Source organism: Metarhizium acridum (genome assembly GCF_019434415.1).
Source record: "Metarhizium acridum strain ARSEF 324 chromosome Unknown scaffold_272, whole genome shotgun sequence".
Classification (NCBI taxonomy): domain Eukaryota; kingdom Fungi; phylum Ascomycota; class Sordariomycetes; order Hypocreales; family Clavicipitaceae; genus Metarhizium; species Metarhizium acridum.
The window spans coordinates 295,180-321,014 of NW_027094024.1; the positions used below are offsets into that span (position 1 = coordinate 295,180).

Below are 25,835 nucleotides of genomic sequence, written 5' to 3' on the forward strand. Positions count from 1 at the left end.
TGTCGTCGACCCCGCTGTCCACGTACCCTAGTTTGCCCAGAATGACAAGAACGAGTCTGGTAAGTCAAGGCGTGCTTGGATAAGATGCATATCAGCAAGCCAAAATGCTCAAGTGGTCCCCGTGGCATCAAATCCAACGTTCAAGTCAGCGTCCATTGGCTGCTATACCCGCAGAACAAGAGTTAACCTTCTGGTCTTGTGGTAGTGTATGGGCCATCGAGCAGGGGTCGCCTTTAACGTGTTTGGCTCGTTAAACTTGCCAAGCTACTAGCTGCATGGTCTGGTTAGCACCGGACAGCGCAGTCAACAGCCTACTTAGGCCCTGATCCTATAAACCGCGGCTGATCGTCAGCCGGCTGAGGAAGATACATTACGATAGTGGGGGTTTTCCCTCGTACCGCTCCACAGGTCTGGCTGATCAGCAGCATGATAATGTGTTCAGCACGTTTTCGCGGATTACATTCAGCTCCTAGAATTAACTAAAAACTTTCTTTTACAGGCATTTACGCTGTCTCTACTAGCATAATACATTATAAATAGAGGGTTATAAATAATATGGGTTTCGTCTATAACTTTATGTGTAAATCCCTTATTAAAAATGGGTAAGCGCTATATTTATGCGTGTTATGCAGTGTTTTCAGCCGGCTGACTGTCAGTCGCGGTTTATAGGATTAGGGCCTTAAGCAACGTCTGGTTATTGCTTGGTAATTCGCAACTTGGTACCATCACCCCGTTGGCTGGGACGGTGCAGCACGTGGAAGTCGTCTGCTTCGTCGACGGGATTAAATGAATTCAAATCGTGAACCAGGAAGGCAAGCATGACGCTGTCAGCTGCTAGGTAATTTGTGCAGGGAAAAACCACACACAAGATATCGGTTAAAATATCGGTTAAAATATCGGTCAAAATATCAGTCAAAAATATCAGTGAACGCAACAGCCACGAGGGCCAAGAAGGTTGAGGTTCTATTTTTCTAGGAAGGCTCTAAAAAGCTAGTTATATAATTGTGTGGCACGTGACATGTCACGTGATACGGCACGTGACTAGAGGCCACGTTGCTAGCTAAATCGAGCTGCGATGTACGGTCAAATTCCTCGCTGCGATGTGCGGCCGAATTCCTCCACACAGTAACAAAAAAAAAGGTTCTATTGTTTTTTATCTTCGACGCCAGCAATATCTTATGTTTATAATACAATATAACTAAAATAAACTTTTTGTAAATCATATATTTAAATACAAAATCATATATCAATATATACTTCGTACTTATAGTTTTATTATTAAGATGGTATATTTTGAGGGTGCTGAATAAACCCACGTACAGACCTATCTTTTCTGGCGTGTCGACTCTCTCCTTCTGTGGTGTCTTTGGCAAAAGAAGTCAATCGAAGAGGTACTGATTCGATCGATTCCCCGTATAGATCAACGCGGCGGCCCATGAATTGGTCCACGAGAGAGGCTGAAAATGATGACCTCCCCCCTTCTCCACCGAGAATGCCCGAAGGGTCTTCAATCCTCTCGTGTAGCCAAACGCTTGCGTCCTTGTGGACGGTGGATCAGTCTGCCTCAGCCTTGGCACCTGCATTCCGAGCCTGGGGTGGGGGAGAGCCCGGTAGCTCGTCCATCCAGGTCAAATTGACACAGGCTAGTTCCATGTTCCCACTCACCAAGCAATCTACTCCGTACCTTTTCTACGATGTGCGCAACTTGAGCGAGCAGTGACGAAGTTCCGTCCACTTACCTTTTCTCTTTAGCCTCCGCTCCCCCATCTCACTTTGCCAACCTCCGGATGGGCTGTCAAATACTCGGCTCCGTTGATTTCCTTTTTAACCCTTGCGACTTGGTTGGAGAAACTGAAGAGCCAACCGGTATCCCTTTCCGTACCAACTACAACCACATCACCGTTACTTGGGCCAATATCTTGTGCTCCTCTCTGGACATGCCCAGCCGTTACCGTTTTCATCCCACCCCGTGAAGGCCCGAGAATCAGCGGACTTGAGTACCTCTAGACTATCCAGAGGCTACTGGTTGGCTACGACCATTTATGGATTCAATTGCCGTCAAGCCGATCCAGCGCCGTGACAACCATGGCTCGGCCCAAGACCACAATGCCAGACCTCTAGCAGAGGAGTTGCGCGAAGAGTCGCCCATACCTTCAAACAATTTCGCCTTTACTCCGTCCCAGTTGCACAAGTTGATGACGTTTCGCAGCCTCGAAGCTCTCGACTACTTCGGCGGCACTCGCGGCCTGGCCGCTGGTCTACGTACTGACATCGCTGCCGGCCTCAGCGCTGACGAGACTAACCTCGACGGATCCGTCTCTTTCGACGAGGCCGTGGCTGCCGGCAGGGAAGCGCGTTCTCCAGTACTGCAGAGCGTCCATCCGCCCTCGACACATCATGCCTACCATGCTTTACGTCTCGGAGACGGGCCCGACCCCCATTTTGCGGATCGAAAACGAATATTCGGAGCCAATCGACTTCCGCGCCGGAAACAAAAATCCTTTTTCAAACTCATGTGGATTGCCTTTAATGACAAGCTGCTCATACTCCTCACAATATCGGCCTGTATATCTTTGGCTATTGGCATCTACCAATCCGTAAGTGCCGAGGAGGGAATGTCCAACATTGAGTGGGTTGATGGCGTAACTGTTGTTATTGCCATTGTTATTATCGTTCTTGCAAGTGCTGCCAATGACTGGCAAAAGAATCACAAGTTCGAAAAGTTGAATGAACGCAAAAAACATCGAGAAGTAACTGTCTTCAGATCCGGGAGAGCGCAACTCATATCTATACAGGAAGTCAATGTCGGAGATGTGATGCATATTGAAGCGGGCGAAGTCGTTGCTGTTGATGGCGTTCTTTTGCAGGCTTCCGGTCTCCATATAAACGAGTCCTCCATCTCTGGTGAATCTGGCATGGTACACAAGACTGTCCCTGGCGACCACGATGCCTCCCATGCCGTACTTGCCGATCCCTTCATCCTGAGCGGAACTACCGTCACCCGGGGCGTAGGACGCTACCTAGTCACCTCCGTTGGCTCCAACTCCACCTATGGCCGTACTCTCATGTCCCTGCGTGAAGATGTAGAGGAGACGCCATTGCAAGCCAAACTGGGCCGACTAGGTAAGCAACTTATTGTGTTTGGAGCCGTTGTTGGTGCCATCTTCTTCGTCATTTTGTTCATCCGGTACTTGGTTCTACTGAACTGGATGGCAAGCAAAGGGCCGTCCAACAAGGCAGAGGCATTCTTCCACATTCTCATTTTGTCTATAACTGTCGTCATCATAACCGTACCCGAGGGCCTGGCATTGAATGTCACTGTTGCACTTGCGTTTGCTACCACACGCATGCTTCGTGACAATAATTTGGTTCGACTCATTCGTTCGTGCGAAGTAATGGGCAATGCTACTTGCGTCTGTTCCGATAAGACCGGCACTCTTACGCAGAACAAAATGACAGTCGTCGCTGGTCGCATTGGTCTTGACGGTACTTTCGATGACATGGACTCTCCAGTTGTGGGAGTTGGGCAGCCTCAACCGGGATCTGCTGTAGTTGGGAATGAAGGATCGACGAAGCTCGTTTCTGCCATGTCATATGAAGTTAAGGACCTTATCAAAGACAGCATTGCGCTGAATTCAACTGCGTTCGAAGGCGATGACTCCAAAGTCTCCGAGTATTTCGGCTCCAGCACCGAAACTGCACTACTCAAATTCAGCCGGGACCATCTGGGATTGGGGCTTTTGACAACCGAGAGAGCCAACAATCCGGTTCTCACCATGCTGCCGTTTGAGTCCTCCCGAAAGTGGATGGCAGTGCTCATCCGGCTTCCCAATGGAAGGTATAGATTACTAGTCAAGGGTGCCGCTGAAATCGTGTTTGAGTATTGCGCTTATATTTTGGAGGACCATACATATCAACTCACAGCCGCCCGCCTATCCGAAGATGACAGAAGTGGGTTCCGGGCAACAATTCAAGACTATGCAGGCAGTATGCTGCGCCCAGTAGCTATCGCGTACAAAGATTTTGATGAATCGGAAGTTTTCGAAAGCCCTGATGATGACCCTGCTACCATTAACCTTGAGTGGCTTGCCTCAGGACTGATATTCATTGGCTTTTTTGGCATCCGTGATCCTCTGCGTGAAGAGGTCATCGATTCGGTCAAGAAATGCCAAGACGCCGGAGTGTTTGTTCGCATGGTTACTGGCGATAACTTCCTGACGGCCAAGGCTGTTGCTGCCGAGTGCGGCATCTACTCAGGCGGAGGGATTGCGATGGATGGACCAACTTTCCGAAAGCTTTCCGAGGCCCAGCTGGATGAGGTGATTCCACGTCTTCAAGTTTTGGCTAGATCGAGTCCAGAAGACAAGCTTCTCCTTGTAACCCGTCTGCGAGCAATGAAGGAGACTGTTGCTGTGACAGGGGATGGCACCAACGATGCCCTTGCTCTCAAAGCCGCAGATGTTGGTTTTGCAATGGGAATTCAGGGCACCGAGGTTGCCAAGGAGGCAGCTTCTATCATTCTCCTTGATGATAACTTTGCTTCCATTGTGAAATCTCTGAGCTGGGGTCGCACAATTAATGATGCCGTCAAAAAATTTTGTCAAGTAAGTGACGGCCGTATCTCGCAGCGAAGATGGTGTGCTCCTTACACTTTGCTCGCACATGAACTAACAGAACAATTAATACAGTTTCAATTCACAATTAACATCACAGCTGGTACTCTCACCATTATTTCGAAGCTCGTCGGTGACTCCATCTTCACAGTGGTTCAGCTGCTCTGGATCAACTTGATTATGGACATCTTTGCATCCTTGGGTCTTGCTACTGATCTCCCCTCGCCTGACTTTCTTAAGCGCAAGCCAGAACCCCGAAATGCCCCAATTATCACCATCACAATGTGGAAAATGATCCTAGGGCAAGCTATCTATCAGCTTGCCGTTATCTTTACAGTACACTATGCTGCCTGGGAAATATTTGATCCGCATACGCAATCGGAGATTGAAAAGTTGCAGACTCTAGTGTTCAACATATATGTCTGGATGCAGTTTTTCAATCAACATAATTGCCGAAGGGTGGATAACAAGTTGGATATCTGGTACCAAGGAGTGCTGCGCAATCCTTGGTTCATTGGTGTCCAAGTTCTCACTCTGGTAGGCCAGTTTGTCATCATCTTCAAAGGCGGAGAGGCTTTTGACACTGTGCCACTGACAGGAGCGCAGTGGGGATGGAGTATGCTTTTTGGAATACTTACCCTTCCCCTCGGTGCGTTGATCCGCCAGGTGCCAGACAGATACGTCGCCTCGTTTTTTCAGAGAGTCGGTCACTTCCTTCGATGGATCACCAAGCCATTCAACGGATGGTGCTCTTGTCTCTCTATTTTACACATTCGCAGCCGTGAAAAGCTGAATCAGGATTCTCGGGAGATGACCCCTTCCACCAAGGGTGGGAAGACTGGTGGTGAAGACGTAGCAGCCTCTAAGCGACCCATAAGTGGATCAACGCACAGTGAAGCGTCTAGTCACAGAAGGCACGCATCGGGCGCGGTCGCTGAAAGCTCCAGCGAGGTTGATGAAGATGTAGACCTCCAAGTATTAGTCGAGGCTGCGAGGTTGGGTCGTTCTCTTGGCAAGAATGTCTTGGAACTCCATCCCAAGACACTGGAAGATGACCCGATTATCCGAAAGAGAAGCAATCTCAGCCTTCCGCCGAGTCAAGACCCGGCAATTATGCAATTCATGTATAGAACTCATGACGAAGAATCTGCTCGTGTGCCCCGAAGAAGACAACGAGCAAGAGCCGTTTGGGTTGAACCGACTCGACCCAGGCCAGTTACAACGCCACAAAAGCGCGGGTTGACATGGGAGAGTTTTCTGCGATCTAAGCGGAGATGAGAGGATATACTTTGAAGCAGAAGGGGAGATAGATTTCTTTTTTTATATACTCATTGGCCAGAATAGGTATATGGAGAAGAGGCATTTGCAAGGTTACAAAAAATTTGTATACATCATTTTTGTCACGATGACATGACATCTATATAGTACTCATAGAGACTCTTAATGCTACAGATATGCGATCTGGCCGGCTCTGGCCGCATCAAAGACATGAATAATGTAAATCATTTAGCTAGTATTCCATTCAACCTTGTATAGCTCTTCCTTGCACATTCACAATAATTAAAACGTCCTGGTACATATCATTCTGCACCATAATGAACAAGTCGCCTCAGGGGGCCGCGATTTGCCACCAATGAAGTGTACGTCCCCTGGTCAACCTTGGTACCAGCGTCGAGAAGTACGACCTCGTCCACAACCTGCATCATTTTCACACAATGAGTAGCCACGACGACGGCCATGCCGCGGGTCTTCCCTTGCGACGATCGGATAAGGGTCAATATCGCTGAACGGACTGTGGCTGCGCTGTCCGCATCTAGCGAACTTGTCGGTTCATCCAGAATAAGAAGTTTTGGCCTTCTTGCCAGGGCACGCGCTATGTTCACCAGTTGAGATTGACCCCCTGATAGTGTTTGGCCTCCATCGCCGACGACGGTTTCGTACGCATTTGGAAGAGAAATGATGAACTCATGTATCCCTGCTGCTTTGGCAGCTTGGATAACCGACTCTAAAAGAGACTGCGAGGATGCCGACTGAATCCCGTAGGCAATGTTTTCGGCAATAGTGGCTGGAAAAAGAAAGGGTTTTTGCGGGACGTACGCCATTGTTGAACGGAGGCATTCCATGTCGATGTTGGGTAGGGGCACATTGCCAAAACTCAGCCCGAATCTGTCAACCTCTGCTTCATTCTGTGACAACTGATTTGGAGTGTTGATTCCGAGAAGAAGCGATAATGCTGTAGACTTTCCACTTCCAGACGCGCCTACTATTGCCAGAGACTGGCCTGGATTGATGTCAAGGGATAGGCCATTCAAAATTTTAGGAGAAGACTGGTCAGGCGTGAAGTCTACATTACACATCTGAATTGGGAGCGGGGAAGAAGGCTGATTCGGCAAGTATCGCAGCGGCTGAGTAGCGTCGGGTAACTGAACATACTCCAAGAAATCTGCCGCTGCTTGTTTGGACGCTGTAAGTTCGGGAAGGCCATTTAGAAGCTCAAATGTCGTGCCAATGCAAAACAACAAGAGGTTGATGACTTGAAGAATTTCACCCACGCTGGTTCTCGAGTCTGTTGCTACAATCAAGGTGCCATAATAAAAGACCAAAGCAGTGAGGGGCATAATGGCGGACTGGTAAAGACCAAATAAAGGACCTGTATAAAGCGATTTCTCAAGGCCAACACGGAGAGCTTGGTCTGCCGCTGAAGCTTGTTTGCCACTAAAATAAGACTCCAGTGCAAAGACTCGAACGAATTCGAAGTTGAGAAGTGCTTCTTTCAGAATGGAAGAAGAATTTGTGGCCGCGTCATTACATCTCTGCTCCCATGTGGAACTGACGACGGAATAGGCCTCCACGGCAATAATGATCAATGGTAAAGGGGATAGTGTGACCAATGTCAATTTCCAACATATTGTCATAGCCCAAATGATCGATATGGATGTCAGTGCGAGAACAATGATTGCAGCAGGAATGACCTTGCCCGCGATACTGCGCATCTCTTGGGCGTTCCGGTCGAGACATTGACTGAGCTGTGCAGATGATATCTGAGTTCTTTGGAACCATGACCTTGGCTGCCCCAGGACATTCCTGAATGCTCGCTTTCTGAGGTTATCAACCCACGTCTGGGAAAGTTTTTCAAACAGGTAATGTGCCCCTCCTGTAGAGAGTCCGTCGATGACGGCAACTCCGACAAGATATAAAGCCCACCTCGCTCCTTCTTCTTTGCCTGTCTTGGTCCACATTGCACTAAGAAGTCGAGAAAGACAGTAAGAGAAGGCAGGTGTTGCGGCAGAAGTAACTAGACAGAGAAGGATGGCAAAAATGAGCGTCACACGGTCTCGGTTTGCGATGGAGGGCCATATCGTGCTAACAATGCCCAGCAAGGATGCGACTCGGCGATTAAGCGGACCGAAATTCTTCTCTGATACTTCATATATAGCCGACATGCTATCGTACTGGCTTTCTTTTTTCGTGTAGGTAGATTCTAAATCATCATCCTCGATATTCTGTCTTGTGACACTCTTATCTGTTAGTGTCTGCTTATCTTTTAACCCAAAGAGCCAGTCTTGGTGTAAGAGTTCCCCATTTGCGGCTGGTGTTTCGAAATGGCGATCTAGGTAGTTCGAAAACTGCTGCTTTGTCCCTTCGCAATCGGAAGGCAGTTGCCAACACATGGATGGCGGTCGTGTCACACTTCTGCGGCAATCGGCTCGGGAAGTTCTTCTATCATGGCAGCTGTCTGTTTTTGCTGATAATATTAGGGAGGACATGTTTTGCGGCGAGACAGTGGGCAACTGGCTGTAGTATATATGGCATGATTGACTTGTTTGTTGCGTCTTAGTTGAATCTGAAGCCAAGCTATCCCGCGAGCCGTGGTGATTTGATGGTCCCTCGCTCTCCGAGTTACAGAAGGCCGTCGCGACATCCCGTAGCTCTCGCATTTTCCCCTGGCGAAATACAGAGCCATTTTTCAAAATGTAAACGAAGTCTTGATCTTCAATGTTTGACAAATCATGGGTAACAACGATGGTGGTTTTCTCCCGTCGCCACCTTCTAATGGCCGTCATGAATTCGGATTTACTGATAGGATCCAAGGCACTAGTGGGCTCGTCCATAATCAAGACTGCCGGGTCTCGTAACCACGCCCTTGCCAGAGCAAGTTTCTGTCTCTGGCCACCACTGAGTATATGGCCATCAGACGAAATCACTGTAGATAATCCGAAAGGCAAGTTCAGTATAAGGGATCGTAACCCCGCAAATTCACATGCTTGGAAGACATCAGACTCAGTGACCTTTGATGGATATGTATGTCCAAGTGCCACATTGTTGAAGAATGTGTCATGAATGACAGGACCGGTCTGCTGTAGTAAAGCGATTTGCCTTCGGAGACAAGCCTGACATAGCTGATCAACAGGACAGCCATCAAACAATACTTTCCCACTAGCAGGTGTAAGAAGATTGGCGAGTAAGGCACAGACTGTACTTTTGCCTGAACCAGTGTCACCAATCAAAAAAGTCATATTCTTTGCTGGGAAGTGCAATGATGCTTCTGTCAAACAGTTGTTGTCAGGGTTTGATTCGTAGGCAAAGTTTACCTATACGAAGTATTAGCCCAAGCGCCATTTCACACCATTCGAAAGACGCACGCGCACACGCTTACCTTTTCTAACCGAACGTCGCCAATAAATTCCTGATGATTTTTGGCAGAAGGCGCCTCAAAGCTTCCCTCGGATTTGGCAAGGTCTGATAGGAAGTAAACTGCGCCTTTGCCTTTGAGCAAGACAAGCCAGTGACCAACAAGAGCTTCAATACCTTGGAATGCTGTAAGAATTGCATAAAACGTTGTTACAACGTTTCCGGGCGACATTCCCTTTTCAACCAAGACGAGGCCATACCAGAAGCCCAGAACAAAAACTGAGATTGACCAGAAGGCAATGTAGCCCGTTTGAATTGAGTTGCAACGAACTTGAATCAAGAAGTGTCGAGCAGCACTCTTGAGCGCCAAGGCGTATTTGGATACTTCCCGGTCGTGACCAGCATATATCGTGACAAGATCGATTCCGTTGACGGCAGCGGCGGCGGAAGTGGACGCCTTTTGTAAGTGTTGCTTCTGTAGCCGTATTTCGGCATCCACATTACGCGTGACGATGCAAAGAATGATGAAAGACACTGGTAAAGTCGTCAAGAGAACCAAGGCTAGCTTCCAAGAGTAGTATAGAGCAGTACCAAGTGAAGCACATGATGTAATAATGTCACTGACGACGAATCCGAGCACCTGAGATGTTGCCAACTGAAAATCACGAATTTGCCTAGCAATAGACACGTCAATCGATACGGAAATGGGACTGGACTGTGTTGATACGAATGAGAGCCATCTTACGTGTGTAATCGAATGTGAAGTCCCTCAATACCATCATTCAGTGCCGCAAACCACTCTGGCCTCTGGGACAAAAGACTGGTGAAGGCACGCTTGCGAGCCTCGCGCGCTTGCAATTCACCGAAGACAATCCAAAGACCGAGGAATAAGCTGTTTGCCATCCAACTTCCGATCCCCAGGCCAACAAGCACAAGGCACCAAGTCGAGACATCAGCAAGAGCGATCTGTCCTGTGCGTGCTCCTTGGCCAAGCTGCGAAATGATGTCAAAGATTCGACCCAGGACTACCGAAAGGAGTGTCCTTAAAGCTGCAACCAAAGCTGCTGCGCCGAGGGCCGCAGATAAAACCCCAATATGCTGTTTCCGAGTGAAGAAAAGGAGTCGTTTCCAGGAATACCCAGTCATGCTGCTGACATTGGAGTTTGGGCAGACTTGAAGCGAATCCAATGAAGGCTCGCTCTTGGTTCCAGACATTGGATTTGACGGCTCCATAGTGAAAGCATCGTGTAGTAGGGACTGAAATCGGTAATGCAATAAATATGACAAGAAAAAGAACAAGAATATACCAAGAGGGCAAGCTGAGAACTAGCGTCAAGGCACAAGCTGCGAAAACAAAGATGATGAGTGAGACAATAACTCTCTTTACACGGTACGTACAATGGCACGAACCCCCGACTTCCAGAGACGCATTGACTTGCTACTAGAGGGGAATATGGAAGTTGATTGTCACGAACCCATTGTCCCACAAGAGTTGCATAGTATTGTTCAGCGCATCGCGGCCCTTGCGACGGGCCAAAGCAACAGCGAGAGCAGTGACAGTGCGATGCATGACAAAGAGTTTTGTTAGCAAACTATATGTTTATATTTAAACGACTATGAGATAAGAACTCCCTGATTGATGCATCGTTGCCGGAAAGGTCGTGCCGGGTTGACCATTTTAATGTGAGCCGGTGCGTGTGGTCTCTAAAAAACGTAAGCGATAGAAGACAATGCAAAGACCGCTGACTACGTCTTTGAGCCGAGTATTTGCATTACTAAATAGAAGAAAACATGCCGGCTACCCGTTTTTATAAGAGAGCTACCTCGCTAGGGAAGATCTTGGGCTTGTACGTAACCAATAACCACAAGGTCACAGTGCCTCCTCACAGTGCTAAGAGTCCGCTGACACAGTGACAAACGGTCAACTGATGTCATGGGCCAAGAGCTTCCTAGGCCCATCGAGAAGCAAACACAATGCCCCTCCAAGAAAAGTTCCACTGTTTGACCCCACGTTGGATTTTGTTCAAGACTAGACAACTTTGACTTGCTGCACAACCGCCACTACTTACAGGTTTATGCAACATTAACCACAACAACAAAGAATAGACATCAATTCTCGTCGTCAAAATGGATCCCATGGAGAGCATGTCAGTTTCCGGGGGCCGCGTACCGGCCAACTTCAACGCGGAGGATGCCGGAAATATGGAGGATGTGCGTCAACGCAACACACCCCAGCTGTTAACCAACCATGTCAATTCGAGGATCAGGCTCGCTGACCGTATAGCTATATGTACCTATAGATGGAGAAGCAATTTGCCGTCAAAGGTATGCATGCGCGAATCTCCTTGTTTAAGAGCTGTAGCCGTCGCTAACCCTCACCCTTGCAGTTGTCCAGCACATGCAAACCTATTGGTCTATCCTAGAGAAGGTCAAGGGCTCGACTCTGCGATTAACAAAGATGGACGATGAAATCTATGACCACCTCAAAGAAGCATTCCCCGAATTCGACCCTGCCGCAACCGTCGACGAGGATGAGATGAAAAGCAAAGAGGGCAAGGAACGCTGGAGGAACTTCATGATGGCATACGAAAAAAAGGTCGACGATTACAATTTTGGAACCATGGTGCGCAATAACGCCAAGGCAGAATATGAGGAAAACACTACAATCTTTGGTGAGAATGCACCAATCATGCTCGATTGATTGAAGACAAAGCAGGGCGTTGGCTGACAGTGCTCTGTCTTTTAGTACCCCGAATGCAGTTCTATGCTATTGAGATTGCAAGGTACGTACAGAATTCTCATTTGCGCAAAGCCAACAATGACTCAGTGGCTAAGTCATTCGCGTGTAGAAACAAGAACGGCCTAAACGACTGGATTTACGAGCAGGCTCAAGGACAGAAGGCCAAATAAAAATACGAAAATGGTTTACATTGTGCCGTTCAAGAACCAGGCAAAGTTTCAAAGATAAATAAATGTAGATGTCTTGTATTGTGCCAAGTTGGACGGATTGTCCTCTTTATCTAACGGAATTATCTTACACCAGTACGGAGTAGTCTGACCAGGAATCGGCCACAGACTATTACTAAAGTTTTCCGGCTTCGGATGACTCAAGGTCGCTTCTGCCAGCAATTGGCTGCAAAAGTCTCATCCCAAGAGTAGGTCTGCCTGAAATTTAGCAACGCGCAAGCGGGAACGAATGGATACATCTGCTTACGAGCTGATACATGCGGGGAATTTGACACTTATTAATATCTGAGCAGCTAGCAGCTAGATACTTGTACCAGCTACAGGTCATAACAAAACTTCCTGGCTAAACTGTGGCCTGGCCGATGAGACGCTAGACATCATAGCGCGTGCGCATGGGACCCTTGGTCCGGCCTTGCAGACAAACTTTGGTTGACGACTTGGTCGACGTATGTCCATGTATCAATGTTACGTTTTATCACTCAAAACTTGCGTATCCTGCTTATACCAGGATCCCCTAGGCCTCCTTGTACGTATCATACGTATCATACGTCTCAGTCTCTTCTGCGGCCTGCTTCGCCGCTGAACCCGCCATCTCGTTGAGTTTCCTTGGAATGCCCCATAACTGTACTTTGACGCCCCAGGAATCCCAACGCTCAACTTCGCCGAGGAGCATCTGCCACATATCATTATTCTTCACCGTTCCAGATGACGTTCTCCATCCGTTGTGCACCCAAGTACGAGCCCATTGCGTGGCACCTTTGGCCACGTACTCAGAGTCAGTTGCGAGAACTATCGTCTTCCGTCATTCACCCTCCCAGTGTCGGAAGCGAAGCGCGGCGAGCACAGCTCATAGTTCAGCTCTGTTGCTTGTTTGACTTGATACGTCTCCAAATGGCCCTTTGTTCTCCAGTCGGGCTGACACATCCCTCCGTATCTGATGGTCAGTTGGCCCGAAGATGGAAACTCACCCTGCCTTTCGGTAGGCTTGTCCGTTGTTGAGACAGGCGCCATCAGTATAAATCAGCATTTGACGCGCATCATCTCGGCAAAGGAATCGAAGCACGTGTGGGCTAGCTCGACGGCTAACAGACGGTGGAAACAAGGCGACCTGTGCCTCTTCTGATGCTGAGCCTGTCCAGTCTTTCTCCCTGTGCCAAGTCCACTTCGTTAAGTCGTACAACAGAAAGAACACCGGCTATTGGGCGGCCGCCCGCTCATCGCATTGTTTGCATGAGACGGCTGCTCCCTGTCTTGATGCCCAGAATCGTCCTGCATCTGGAAGCTAAAGTCGACACAGCAGCAACCACAGCGCGACAGATCATTTGCCCATCGGGCAGTTGAATAACAGGTCCTCATGTGGAGGCATGCCGAGGGCTGCGAAGTGGCAGGTCCAAGAATGTGCCAGTTGACTCAAGATTCATTGATAGAGGCACTAGAAGTCGGTGCGCCGTCAAGACCGTGATGCATTGGAAAGTAAAACGTGCGACATTTGGGGAAACCTGCGAAATTTATTCAACAAACGTACGCGTTTGTTTAATGGCCAAGAAGAAAAATTTTTTAAATTAAATTAAAACCCGAAAGACCCTCCCCCGCCCGCAAGTTTACTCATTATGAAAAGGCTCTTGTTGGACCTTCATGGTCTCCTTGCCTGGAAGGGAATGAAGTCTGTTCATAAATAGCCTGCTTTGAGCGGGCAGGTTTTGAACGCTAAGATTATAGCTGGATTCAGGGGACTTTTTATCGTAAATATTAGGTCTTGGGACGGGGTTGGAAAACCAGGACATCTGAAACTCCATTCTTATGTAAAATTTAAGGAGCGGGATGGCTGTAGAATATGGTAGTCTTTGCTTTAAATTTAAACGTACAACTAACGTCAACGAATCGCGGTGTACAGGTCACTTCCGCTGCTGTATTGATGCGTAGCTAATGGATGCGGATGGTCTATTCTCAAAGGAATAGCATTAAATATATGAACCACAAAGCGGTTACTCTATAATGTTATATGAAAGCCCGTCTAGTCTCCTGTTGCGGTATCATTGCCACCTTCCTCGAACTCACACAGGGCAGAGCGATATAGGGGGTCCAGGATTCTACCAAACTCAGCCACATGGGCGAGAACAGTAAACCACAGACATGACAAGAGAGGGAAATAGAAAAGGGTGAAATACTACATGAAGAATAGCTTAGGCATTGTCTCTAGAACTTTTCGTTCGCCCCGGAAAGTAATCATCAAAAAAAAGCCAAAAATGGATAAAAATACCGAAAAAGCGGCGCTTGATGCTTAGGAAGGGATACCCACCGTTTATCATGTTTATTGTCTATTTTCTATACAACCCTGAGGTTTCCTCGACGCTGATACATGGGGCCAGAATGATGCCACCAGACAAGTAACCTGCTTCATACCACATCCTATTCTACTGGTGTTGGAGAGACTTGACGTGTGGTTAGTAAGAAGCACCGGGGAAAAGAGTATGGACCACGTGGCACTCACAGTTGCAAGTTTACTCCGTGACCGAATCCTTTGGCCAAAAAGCAGCAGGACCCAAGGGATGACAGAGAGCCCCAAGGCAATACCACCCGGCATGCCCCCTGCACCCTTGAGGCCCATATTGGTAAACATTGCCTTCACGACGAGGGGGGATATGCCACCCAAAACGTTGCGACAGAAATTCTGGGCTGCCAAGGCCGAGGATGCATAGCTCTGGTACGAGTCGGCAAGATAGTTGAACGTCGCCAGGTAGATGGAATAGATGCCCCAGATGGCAAAGCCGAGGCCTATAGCCTCTGCATATCCACTCATAGATTCGGGACACAGGAAGGCTCCGAACAAGCCGGCGGGCAGGAACAGCGCCGTGATGCAAGCAAAGTAGAGCCTCGCCTCGGGAGAGTCGGTCGGGAAACGGCTTCTCATGAAAGCCCAGAACCTCGAATCTGAATACTCAAAGTGCCCCTTGTGGACACGCCACTGCGGGTGCTTGAGCAGATGTTGCTGCAAGATGCTCACTGCTGTTGCGACCACGGCGGCGGCCATGATGGCGCCATAGACTCGGCTGGAAAGATCGAAATTGTTTTCGTACAGAAAAGGCACGACAGAAAACGACATGTAGAGAACGGCCCAAGAAAACGCCGCCCAAAGGGAAAACGAAGAGACGACGGGTTCGGTAAAAAGCATGTGGAAGGGCCGCCTCACGGACAAACTCATCATCTGCAACGCAGGAGGGCGTTGCTCGTCCTCCTTGACAACCCAGCGAATACGCAAGTGCCTTTCTTGACTGCCATGTCCCCCCTTTTGGTCCTCGTCAGAAGATGTGCACGAGGCAATGGGCAGCGGTGGCGACGAGGCCGGCATACACACGCCATAGATTCCCCTTGACTCGAGCTGCTCATACCACTGGTTTAGCTTTTTTGCTTTTCTGGTTAGCAGGACCGAGGCGCGGCTCTCCTTGAACAAGAGAACCAAGGAGACGAGAAGCACGCCATCCAGGATAACCTGATGCCAAAAAGCCCATTTCCACGCCGTTGTAGTTTGTCCGAACCGCTTTATAAAGGCGGTGGCGACCAGTGGCCCGGTTCCGGTTCCAGCCAGGACAAAGCCGCTGAAGAGGGCCATGGGCGTGTTGCGTTCCTTTTTGTGCCAGAGATCGGCGATGACGCCGCCGACGACGGAGCTAAACACAGATGCGCCGGCTCCGACAAAGAAGCGTGCGATGAGGAGCCCGGCAATGTGAGGCATGACGGCGCAGACAGCCTGAAAGACGAGGAATACTAGGCCGGCAATGATGAAGACGGGGTAGCGACCCCAAATCTCCGAGATGGGTGCCAGTGCCATGGGCGCGAAGGCGAAGCCCGCACAAAACGTGGTAATGCCAACCAAGGTGACGATGCGGGTTGTGTCAAGGTCCCGGGCGATGATAGCCGCCGGGGGTGAATAGCAACCCGCAGCGTACGAAGTGAGAAACGTGGCGATGCACGAGAGTGCTAATGAAACATTCTTTCGAGCCGGACTCCATTTGAGCGGAGACATGTACGGCTTCAGGTCAGGACAAGCCGGGTAGACGCCGACACTTTGCTGCGGCGTCGGCACAGAGGGCAAGGCCGTGTCGAAGGACAGGTAACAATATGTGATTGGGCTGGTGCCGTCAAACTTCATGTTGGTGAAACGAGCCACCGGACCCAAACCAGAAATATAGCCGTCTTCTCCGGCCAAGTCGGAAGAGCAACGGCCTCCCGCTTCGGTATTGTTGCCCAACTCCATAGCAGAGACTACGGCGCAGGAATATCACGCCGCCGGTATGCCGTGAACTAGATGGCGGCGGGAGACTGGCGATGATGGTTGAGGGGTTGATGGACCGAGACGAGGGCCAGTGGACGGTTGTTCAACGAGGCAGAGTGCAAGTTGAACTCGAAACGTCTGTTGGGCGCAGACCATGCCACCCCAAAGTGTGTACGACCGGCTCTCGACTTGGGAGTGAAGGCGTCCATCACAAGACTGGGAACATGGAGATTGGGGGGTTTGGTTTATATTGAAGGCGGCGCTAGCGGCTCGTTGTCCAAGGGAATAAGAGATCATCTTCATATTCCGCATCCAAGCCCCATGCCGAGGGCGCCAAATGCCCCGGTGCCGCTTATTCAGCCCATGAAAATTGCTGCCGCGGCGCATCGGCATGGAGCCCGGCGGTGAGGAGTGTCAAGTGGAAGGCGCCAAAACTTTGATTACCCGTCAGCGACTACTACATGAGGTAATAAGTCGACGAGCAAAGTTGGGTCTGGTGTGGAATCTTTCGGGAATAACCCTCGGGAACAAGCCTCGGGCACAACCGGCCCAGGTGGACGCGCAATGAGCCCGGCCCCTTTGACCTTGGGTACCCCATTGCCTAAGGCACTCGGGAAATCGTCAATGGTCGTGCCGACTTATGCTTATTTAACTTGAGCACTGTGAGTGATGGGAGAGTCAACACTAAAGGACATTTGGAGTCTTGACCCCTTCAATGTTGTCTTTCTACGTACCCAGGTACTTGTCAGGCACTTAGGGTAGGCATCTGGGTACGTATCTTCATTGACTTGACATAGCCGGAACGTTTAAGCGCACCAGATACCAACAGACCTTTTACTGACGACATTCATCTTGACTCTCTATCCCAAAATACCACTCTGCAACTATACTCCAGGACACAAACCCGTCCAATCGGTCGAATCCCCGCCGACTGCTTATGCTCTCTCCCCCCACCCCGAACATCTAGGCACCCTACCTACCTACCTAGTAGGCAGCCTTATTATTCCCGATTATGGCCGGTCAATCCACGAACCGCGACTCCAACAGGAGTCCCGATCCTCGGATATCACGGCAAATCTTTGACCAAGTTAAAACTGCCTTTCATATTCATGTGACGACCAGCCATCTCTCTGCTACGCTTCCTAGGTCGACTGATGTCCGAGTTGGAATTAACCCATTGTCCTCGGCCTTGATCCCTGCTGCTTGAGCTAGTACCGGCGAATCAATCCACTTGAATTTGTGCGTTGGCCATGGGCAAATACACACGCAATAGTCGATTTTTGGACATGCGACAGTCGGTGTGCCCTAATTAGTAAACCCTTGACTTTTTTTCAATTAATGCTTTTTTTACTACTAAATTTAACCATCTTAATGTTATGAACTTGAGCTCGGAGCTCTGGTTTGCAGGTTTATAATGTGGACCTCGGGATCCGCTCTGGGCTCGCATCGGATACGCGTCAGATAAGAAGCGAAATAAAGCTTGACATTATGGGAGAAAGGGGGAGAGAATCTGTCCTTCCTTTTGTCTTTAAGCTCACCATTCCTTTTCCAGCAACGCCTACGTGCAGGAGCAGGTAGGGCCAGCACATAATTTTCTTACGAGCAGGCGCTAAGGGTGTCCGATTTCTATCATTACATAATATAATAAGAGAAAAAAAAAAAGAAAAGTTTAGAAAAAGTACATTATAATGTTAAGAAAAAGATATTGTGTATTATATGTTTGAAAACTAATCAGGTGTTCAGTTGCCCGTCGGCCGTTACCTCTCACATCTCGTCTCCCCAGACAGCTCAGCTGGCGCTGATTCTGCATAACCGGGTCTACAGCAACGCGAGCAAACCTCTGCACGATTCGTAAACGGGAAAACCCCCATGTGCTGAGCCGGAGCAAGCTCGGTGGATAATTCCACCGAACCAGAGTCAGCTTCTTGCTGCTGATTCTGGCCCTGCGATGCGGCGTTCCTTTGTGCTTCATCGCTGGCTGAGTTGGCCGATTCCCCGGCCACTGGTCCCCTCCCCTTCTTACTCACCATGACGACCATCGCAAGCAAAACCAAAATGGCAAAAACAACCCCAGTTGTAATTCCTGCCACGACCTTTCCGCTTGGGCCCCCATCTTTTGGCGACGGCGTGGGTGTTGTTGGCTTTGCAGTCTGCGTAGTGAGGACTACCGCCTTGAGAGTTCTTGGGGCTCCTGATCCAGCATCTGTCCCAACGGTAGTAGTGCTTGAGGGCCAAATTTCAGCAGAATCACCTGGTCGCAAAGCAGAATTCCGTAGAGCCTTGCTTTGGTCTTTGCTCCTCCATCGAATCTCGAAAGCCGGAGCCGAGAGTATGCTTCCCCCGAAAGTTGTGCGAGCATATCGTTGATCTTCCGTCATGTCATTGCATTCATAGCCTCTACCCGTGAAATTCTTGTTAGCTCAACAAGGAACATGCTCCGTGTCAGGCGAGGATTATCTTACAATGGAATACATCTCACTGCAGTCTCTCCCGGCTGTATCGGCCACCCGCCCTGCTGTTCTGTTACCTGCGTGCATTGTGGATGATATCCTTCGAAACACTGACCGGGGGAATAGAAACCCCCTTCTTCCCACAGAGCCAGCCCGCCAGGAACTCGACAATGCGAAAAGTCCCGTGGCAAGATTGGCGCCGGGCAAGGAATCGCCTTTGTGGTCATCGGCATATATCTCACCACTTTGGTTTCGCTTGAAAGCGTTTTTGTACTCATGATGGAAAATGGAAAGTCCTTGCACTTGACATCTCGGGAGCCGACGATTCGATTCTAGGATGGCGGAGGATATAAGAGCAAACTGCCGCCAGAACTTGAGAATGGGGCTTCACTCACGGCTCCTACGTGCGACAGTCACCAGCTCGAACCGCGATTCAGCTTGACACCCTACAGTCTGTCACTCCAAGATTATAGAGGAACTGAAGAGATTACGGAACTCGTAGCTCAAGACCACTGGGGCTTCCATGACCAAATTTGTCCAGTCTCGCTAGAAGAGAGTAGCTATAGCGGGTTTTGATCGAGAGGAAAGTACATCCACGCGCAAGAACGATAGTGCAGACAAAGGTCCCGTCTAAACTATTAAAGAAGACACGGTTTAAAAGTACATGTACCCGTTGGCTCCCAAAACTATGACATGCATCCCCTCAAGAAACAGAATTGTACACCGTCGTGCCCTCGAACCATTAGCTATGAGGAATAAGATGAACCCCCACCCCACCAAACATCATAAATACTCTAATTAATTAAAAAAAAAAGAAAAGGAAAAAAGAATAAGGAAAATATACTTAATCGACATCATCTGGACTTGTTTCCCCAACCCCGCCATCGGGCGCTGGCTCCTCCTTGGCTTGTTGTAAAACCTGCGCCTCGTCATGCTTTTCGTGTCTATATTCATTTTCACTATTACTTGCCCTTTCTGCGACTCGATCAGCGGCACCTTCTTTAAGCGTGCCATCCTCGTTCACGTCTTCCCGAAGATAGATGGTAAATACGACGACTAGGTATGCCTCTGCTGTTTGCTTGTTTCGCAGTACGTATCTAAGTTCGTGTGAGCGCCTAGAAGTGCATGTTAAACCAACACAAGATCAATAACACAGTACCAAAAAAAAACGAGCAAACAAACAGACAAACGGAGTTACAAAGTAACCCACGGCGTTTCACGGGCGGAAATGCAACAACCAAGTAGCGCAGGGTGGGTGACGCCGAGTCACATTTCTTACCTTAGACCCTGGCCATCCCAGTACTTGACGATAGGCAGCTGGAAGCCAGGCAGGTTTAGAGCCAAGTTGGTGAAATCGAGGTAGGGATTGAAAAAGTCTAAGCCATATGATTTTCCATACTCAAAGACCCATTTGCTTTTGCTGTCATCCTTCAACGCCCACTTCATACGAGCCTTGCTGTCCGCGGGAGCGCCAAAGGCCTGACGGGCCTCCATCCCTTCCTCATCGCCGCCCTCTTCGAACCACAGGCCACCTTTCTCCTCTACATACTCCCCAGGACCGAGATGAATGGAGTTGAAAGAGCTCAAGGCAGGGCCATACAAGTAGGGTCTATCAGCGTAGGCGTCCCCATCCAAACCGGGGTCGATCCACCACCGAACAATTCCCATGGCGGTGTTGAAGCCGGGGGGTAACTTGTCTCGAATTGGGCGATCAAAGTCATTGCCGAACTGGAGGTCGTGGCCGCTGATGCCCTCTCGTTTCGGCCCCGAGCTGGCGTCGCTATCGTCGCTCCCGGTACTATCATCATCACTTCTTGCAGAAGCTCCGGCGGCAGCGGGCTTTAGGGGCCTAAATCTAAAGGAGATGCTGTACTGGTCGTTGTTCTTTGCGTGCGGCTCCGTCTCAAAGTAGGGCGATGTGGCGGGCGACCCCAAGGGCAAACCGCCATAGTCTCGAATCCTGATATTCAGCTCAACATGTGCACTGTCACTCTGGATTCGGATTGGCTCGGGCTGATTCACCGGCACCTCGACGTGGGTGGCGGCATCGTAGCTTGGGCCTGCCGTTACACGTAGAATATATCTGTCGGCCATGGGCTGATTGCTATGTGGGCGAGGTTTGCTTTGGGAAGAGACAAATTTCCTGACACGAGAGGAGAATTGCCGCCTTCGACTGAGCAGCGAATCTATCTGGGGGGATGCTTGAGAATTGTTGGATTGCATGACGTCGACCAACGCAGGACGGCAACATGAAGCTTGCTTGGCTGCTATTGGACCGTTGACCGTAACGGAGGCTCCGGTGCTGGTGCTGGTGCTAGCTGCCTAGCAGTATTCGGCTTACTGGCAATGGCCGTGGGGCGACATGGAATTCGATGGCCGTTTAACGCAGCGCGCTGACGAATTGATATTCAGACAGACGGCGCAGTATTGTTGACTCAATTGCAGGACGTATGGTGATGTATAGGATTGTGGTTTCTTTGCTTTTTGGGAAAAGAAATAAAATAAAAAGGATTGGCTATTTCACCCGGCTCAAACTGGCGTTTTGAATATACGCAACGTGTTAGCGCCGCCGAAACACGGTGCCATCAGTCTGACTCGTTCTGGCACAATTGACAATATCAGGACATCTGGTCCATGTCGCAAGGGTCAGTCAGTCAATGCTCCCTTTCCCCTCTGCCCGTGCCGATGGGCTGCCCAGAGAGTCTCCGCACCGCCCTCAGGGAGCCTCCCCATCAGACATGACGCAAACACCAAAAACAGCCACCACCCAAGAAACTGGAATCTTGAGCTCTTGGTGCCTCCCTGCTGGCGCCATCGAAAGACCAAAAGAGCTAGTCGAGATATGAGCACATCAGCCTGATGCCCAATATCTAGCGACCATGACGGCTAATGACCGGGGGCATCTCTCCAAATACAAGTAACCTTTCCCAAGGCTTCTATGGTAGGTAGTTATGTGGGAGTAAATTTACCAATGCAACGGCAGCACAAAATCATCCCCAGTCGGATTTCCAGCGCTGGGGTTGAATGAGCGGTTTTACAGTACACGGACAGACCAAATCAAATCACAATGATAGGCACATCTTTGGGCGAGTTTCTACTTATTCGCATTTCCATACTTCTATTTCGATATCTTCCGGCTCTATACATGGTCGTTCTACTCTACAACGTTCTGAAGAGAGATTCGCCATGGCATAGCTTGGCCACCGTCATCCCGGCTTTGTTACTACTTGCAGAAACCTTGTTCTTCACCTTGATATACACACCGCACAAGCGGAGGTTGCAAAGCACGGCAATCCACCCGGCTCCTTTATCGCATACTGAACGGAGACGCTTATTCGGCAAGTGCATGGCGAACACGCCTCATCTGACCGAATACTTGCGCGGGTGGTTCCTCGGTGCCGAGTTGGACGACATTCGTCGAGACAACCTGCGCGAATTCTTCCTCTGGGCATTTTTCGATGCCCAAATGAAAAACAACGACCCGGCATCCATTGACCAGGACATCTGGAATGAGATCAACGACTATGTCACGCTGACGGAAGCACGACTCGGCCACCCCCTACGCGAGGGACGCGGGCCGGCCAAGAGTCTTCGTCTCACACTCGACGGCATCTCTACTGCTTACAGATGTCTACTATGGTATCTCATCGTCTTCCTAGTCGACCAGGCTACACACTACGTATTAGCCCGGCACGGGTTTCGCTACTACGCCAGGACATTTCACGTTGCACGGAGGACATTTCCCCCTCGCCCACAAGAGTTGTTTGCCAAACATCGCTCGACAGTACCCGAGCTGAGCTACTGGCTTCTCCCGCACACCACAAACAGCGGGAGCAAGCGATCCATTGTTTTCTGGCACGGAATCGGCATAGGACTGTGGACGTACGTGTGGTTCATCATACAGTTGCGTTCCTCCCGCGCTTCGAACCATGACACGGGCATCATTGTGCCAGAGATGCTTCCCATTTCCTTTCGACTTACGGACCGGCCTCCTCGAAAAGACCAACTATTGAGCATGGTGATCCGAATTCTGGACCACCACCAGGGCTGGGAGAGGTTCACGTTGGTGTCTCATTCATACGGGTCAGTTCCCACGACTCACATGCTGCGGTCACCGCAATTGAGGAGAAGGATCCAGTCCATCACCCTCATTGATCCCGTGACGATTCTTCTTCACCTGCCGAATGTTGCCTACAACTTCACACGACGGATGCCGCAGCGGGCAAACGAATGGCAGCTTTGGTACTTTGCCGGCACCGACTTGGGGGTAGCCCTCTCCCTCGGCAGGCATTTCTTCTGGAGAGAAAACATCACGTGGAAGGAGGATCTGGTATCGGAACATACCCGGCAGACAAGGCGACATGATCCCCAGGGCACTCAGAGCGTCGCGGTGTGCTTGTCTGGACGGGACTTGATTGTAAATACGGCAGAAGTTGCACGCTATTTAACGAGCAGGCCGGATACGATGGGCTGCCCAGCAGCCTCCGAGAACACCCAAGGCAGCAGTGAGTGTGCAGTCGACAATGTCCAAGTTGTGGTGTTTCCTCGCTTGGACCACGCCCAGGTGTTTGACCGGAGGCGTGAGCGCGAGAGAGTTGTCGAGCTTATTCAAAACCCGCATTGATTGACTTGTCAGTTGGGAACGGTATGGAAGAAGACGATGCGGCAACGGAGACGGGAGTAGATCAAGCATAGCCAGCCCTCGAATTTACCTGCCCAAGAATATGCCAGATGCACATCGACTAACTTTTATTTGCCCGGTGTGGTTTCGTCGCCTCCCCAACCGTCCAAAGTAGCACCAACTGGACGCGGCCCGCCATGTATGACGACACACACAAGATCTACTACATGGCTCCCGTTCACAACCTGATGCTCGGTCCAGGCAGGGATGAAAGCAAAGTCTCCAGCGCCCAAGTCATGTATCCTCAGCTCCGACTCAAAGCCCTCATTCACTGTCAGACGACCCGTCCCCGAGACAGTGTACATGATTGCATCTGCAGGCGTGTGCAATTTCATGTTAGTAATGGAAACTTGGCCTATGCCGACATGCCCAGGAGTCCAGGACGGCGAGCCAACGGCGGCACCGATCTTAGCTGCAAGTCTCAAGCCCAACAGGACCCAAAAAAAGGGGGGGGGGGGGGAGAGTGAAGTTCTGGACACGAACCTTGTTCGCTGTTGTGGTGGACAGGAGTTTCGGACTGCGGTCGAACCGTGAGAACTATGTATGTGCGAATGTTACTATTACAGGGCCAAATATAGCATCATGCTCCCAGGTGGGCATGCGACATGCGATGTGTCACCAACCTGTAGCAGACATTCTATCGCACTTGTCCACAATGGCAGCCCTGACAGTAACGGGACCCTCAACAGTAGGACACTTGGGCTCCAGATCCCCAGCCCGCGTCACATGCGTGGCGGCGGGCATGACCATGGGCAAGATCTCGGAGATGAGAGGGAAAAACGACGCCATGATTCACAACAAAAATCCCCCAGCAAAGCAAAAAAAAAAAACGGGTGCAAACAGAAACACAGCGAGCCTTTTCACCTCGTCCGACGTCGAAATCTCTCCTCGCCTCTAGCAAGGACCTCCCTGGTTGGGCAAGAGCAGGGTTATGCGCGATCTGCCAAAGGATTCCGCGTCTGCGTCTGCGTCTGCGTCTGCGTCTGTGTAAGCTCGAACCAGCAAAATCGGGAGCCGCGCCGGCTCACGGCCTGGGAGAGTTGGAGGTTGTGGCTGACCGCGGGTACCGGGATGCAGATCCCGCGTAGTACTTTGAAACTCTGTTCGTTAATGTGGGGCCCCGTCAGTTAAACAATAGCCACAGCCAAGAGCCGCAGAAAGTCGACAAAGCACCAGTTGACCCTGTCACCGCGGCGGCGGTGCAAAAATGTACATATGTAGACTCAGAATGGGCGAGACTAGAATAGGAAGGCCGACCGCCAACACGGAACGCCGTGGCTGGGACTGAGACGCGCTGTTGTTACATCGAATCGCTGAAGGGGGAGGGGGGAAATAGCCACCACCACAATCCATCTGATAATAGTCCCGCGTAGTGGTGACGCAGTTGAAGCGTAATCAAGATGCGTACATTTAGATTCTTGTACTCGCCTCTTGGCAAACTAGCTGTTTTTCCTTTTCTTTCAAAGGCACCAGATCACCTACTTGGTACTCAAGTATTTGGTTGCTTGCCGTTTGGGTCAAATGATTGCGGACTGGTCAGGAACTTTTCCACATGCACCAGTAAGCCTTGGCACTATAGACTCGATAGTAATACCTCAAATTGTACGAGTGCGGAAGGCTCGCTGTGCTGCGCAGAGCGGTGACATCACTTCATAAAACATTCTGCGGTTCCCTCCCGCCATGACGAGCAGCTGGCTTGGCAAAACTAAAACTCGATACCATGTCCATAGCTTACTGCATTAGCCCGAGGCGGATTCCGCACATCTATCCAAGACCGAACAAACAAAGCAGAATAGTCTTCGAGAAGCAAGGTACGCATGTCTAAATCAGGTTGGTGACACCACCATTGGGCCTGCGCGAATGCCGATGCGGCCTAGAGAGTAATGAAACCACACTGTTCGGATATTGCCAGGATACAACCCCAAGCCACAAAGAACCTGCCCCATCAGAAGAAAAGGACTTACAGGCGCTGTGTCTTTAAAATCGGGGAGCTGCGGATGTTCGAGTCTTCCGTCATCCGTCATGCGAAAAGCCCCTGTCCCGACCATCTTCAGGTGCTTTGGCCGAGGTTTGCCGGGCCTGCCGGATGGGGTCGAGAAGGTCATGATACCATCTCGAGGAATGCGCTATAGGATCCCTTGAGCTACTCTTTGACGGCCATGCCGGGTAATTCCTGTCATGAGGGCAAGGACAGTAAGATTGCCTGTTCTTTTGTGCAT

The 25,835-nt window shown here is 50.1% G+C and overlaps 8 protein-coding genes across 8 annotated transcripts; 3 read left to right on the top strand and 5 right to left on the bottom strand.

The window, feature by feature from the left end:
• The first annotated feature begins 1,684 nt into the window (after nt 1-1,684).
• On the top strand, nt 1,685-8,138 carry J3458_012873 (uncharacterized protein). The gene is made up of 2 exons (XM_066120173.1): nt 1,685-4,604; nt 4,689-8,138. The coding sequence occupies exons 1-2, from the start codon at nt 2,043-2,045 to the stop codon at nt 5,889-5,891; spliced, it is 3,765 nt and encodes a 1,254-aa protein (XP_065974808.1). The 5' UTR covers nt 1,685-2,042; the 3' UTR covers nt 5,892-8,138.
• HST6_1 (ATP-dependent permease) lies at nt 6,194-10,478 on the bottom strand (the record flags this gene model as incomplete). Its single annotated transcript, XM_066120174.1, has 3 exons — nt 6,194-9,205; nt 9,271-9,919; nt 9,991-10,478. 3 exons carry the CDS (start codon nt 10,476-10,478, stop codon nt 6,194-6,196), a joined length of 4,149 nt encoding a protein of 1,382 aa, XP_065974809.1.
• An 894-nt stretch (nt 10,479-11,372) lies between these two features.
• Nucleotides 11,373-12,155, top strand: J3458_012875 (uncharacterized protein; the record flags this gene model as incomplete). Its single annotated transcript, XM_066120175.1, has 5 exons — nt 11,373-11,456; nt 11,546-11,570; nt 11,633-11,917; nt 11,992-12,028; nt 12,095-12,155. 5 exons carry the CDS (start codon nt 11,373-11,375, stop codon nt 12,153-12,155), a joined length of 492 nt encoding a protein of 163 aa, XP_065974810.1.
• Nucleotides 12,156-12,726: 571 nt separating this feature from the next.
• On the bottom strand, nt 12,727-12,885 carry J3458_012876 (uncharacterized protein; the record flags this gene model as incomplete). The annotated part of the gene is made up of 1 exon (XM_007810528.2): nt 12,727-12,885. One exon carries the CDS (start codon nt 12,883-12,885, stop codon nt 12,727-12,729), a length of 159 nt encoding a protein of 52 aa, XP_007808719.2.
• Nucleotides 12,886-14,049: 1,164 nt separating this feature from the next.
• Nucleotides 14,050-16,924, bottom strand: J3458_012877 (uncharacterized protein). Its single transcript, XM_007810527.2, has 2 exons — nt 14,704-16,924; nt 14,050-14,644 (listed from the first exon to the last, which is right to left on the bottom strand). Exons 1-2 carry the CDS (start codon nt 16,465-16,467, stop codon nt 14,627-14,629), a joined length of 1,782 nt encoding a protein of 593 aa, XP_007808718.2. The 5' UTR covers nt 16,468-16,924; the 3' UTR covers nt 14,050-14,626.
• A 2,209-nt stretch (nt 16,925-19,133) lies between these two features.
• Nucleotides 19,134-21,380, bottom strand: J3458_012878 (uncharacterized protein). Its single transcript, XM_066120176.1, has one exon. It carries the CDS (start codon nt 21,156-21,158, stop codon nt 20,211-20,213), a length of 948 nt encoding a protein of 315 aa, XP_065974811.1. The 5' UTR covers nt 21,159-21,380; the 3' UTR covers nt 19,134-20,210.
• Nucleotides 21,381-21,624: 244 nt separating this feature from the next.
• Nucleotides 21,625-23,559, top strand: J3458_012879 (uncharacterized protein; the record flags this gene model as incomplete). Its single annotated transcript, XM_007810525.2, has 1 exon — nt 21,625-23,559. The coding sequence occupies exon 1, from the start codon at nt 22,003-22,005 to the stop codon at nt 23,557-23,559; it is 1,557 nt and encodes a 518-aa protein (XP_007808716.1). The 5' UTR covers nt 21,625-22,002.
• A 125-nt stretch (nt 23,560-23,684) lies between these two features.
• On the bottom strand, nt 23,685-24,405 carry J3458_012880 (uncharacterized protein; the record flags this gene model as incomplete). The annotated part of the gene is made up of 3 exons (XM_066120177.1): nt 23,685-23,929; nt 24,100-24,153; nt 24,240-24,405. The coding sequence occupies 3 exons, from the start codon at nt 24,403-24,405 to the stop codon at nt 23,685-23,687; spliced, it is 465 nt and encodes a 154-aa protein (XP_065974812.1).
• Nucleotides 24,406-25,835: the final 1,430 nt, after the last annotated feature.

Bases quoted from the DNA above. Each gene is read 5' to 3' on its own strand.
- J3458_012873 (XM_066120173.1), top strand. From the start codon at position 2,043: ATGGATTCAATTGCCGTCAAGCCGATCCAGCGCCGTGACAACCATGGC. The intron at 4,605-4,688 runs GTAAGTGACGGC...CAATTAATACAG, and splicing joins CCGTCAAAAAATTTTGTCAA to TTTCAATTCACAATTAACAT.
- J3458_012877 (XM_007810527.2), bottom strand. From the start codon at position 16,467: ATGGAGTTGGGCAACAATACCGAAGCGGGAGGCCGTTGCTCTTCCGAC.
- J3458_012878 (XM_066120176.1), bottom strand. From the start codon at position 21,158: ATGCAATCCAACAATTCTCAAGCATCCCCCCAGATAGATTCGCTGCTC.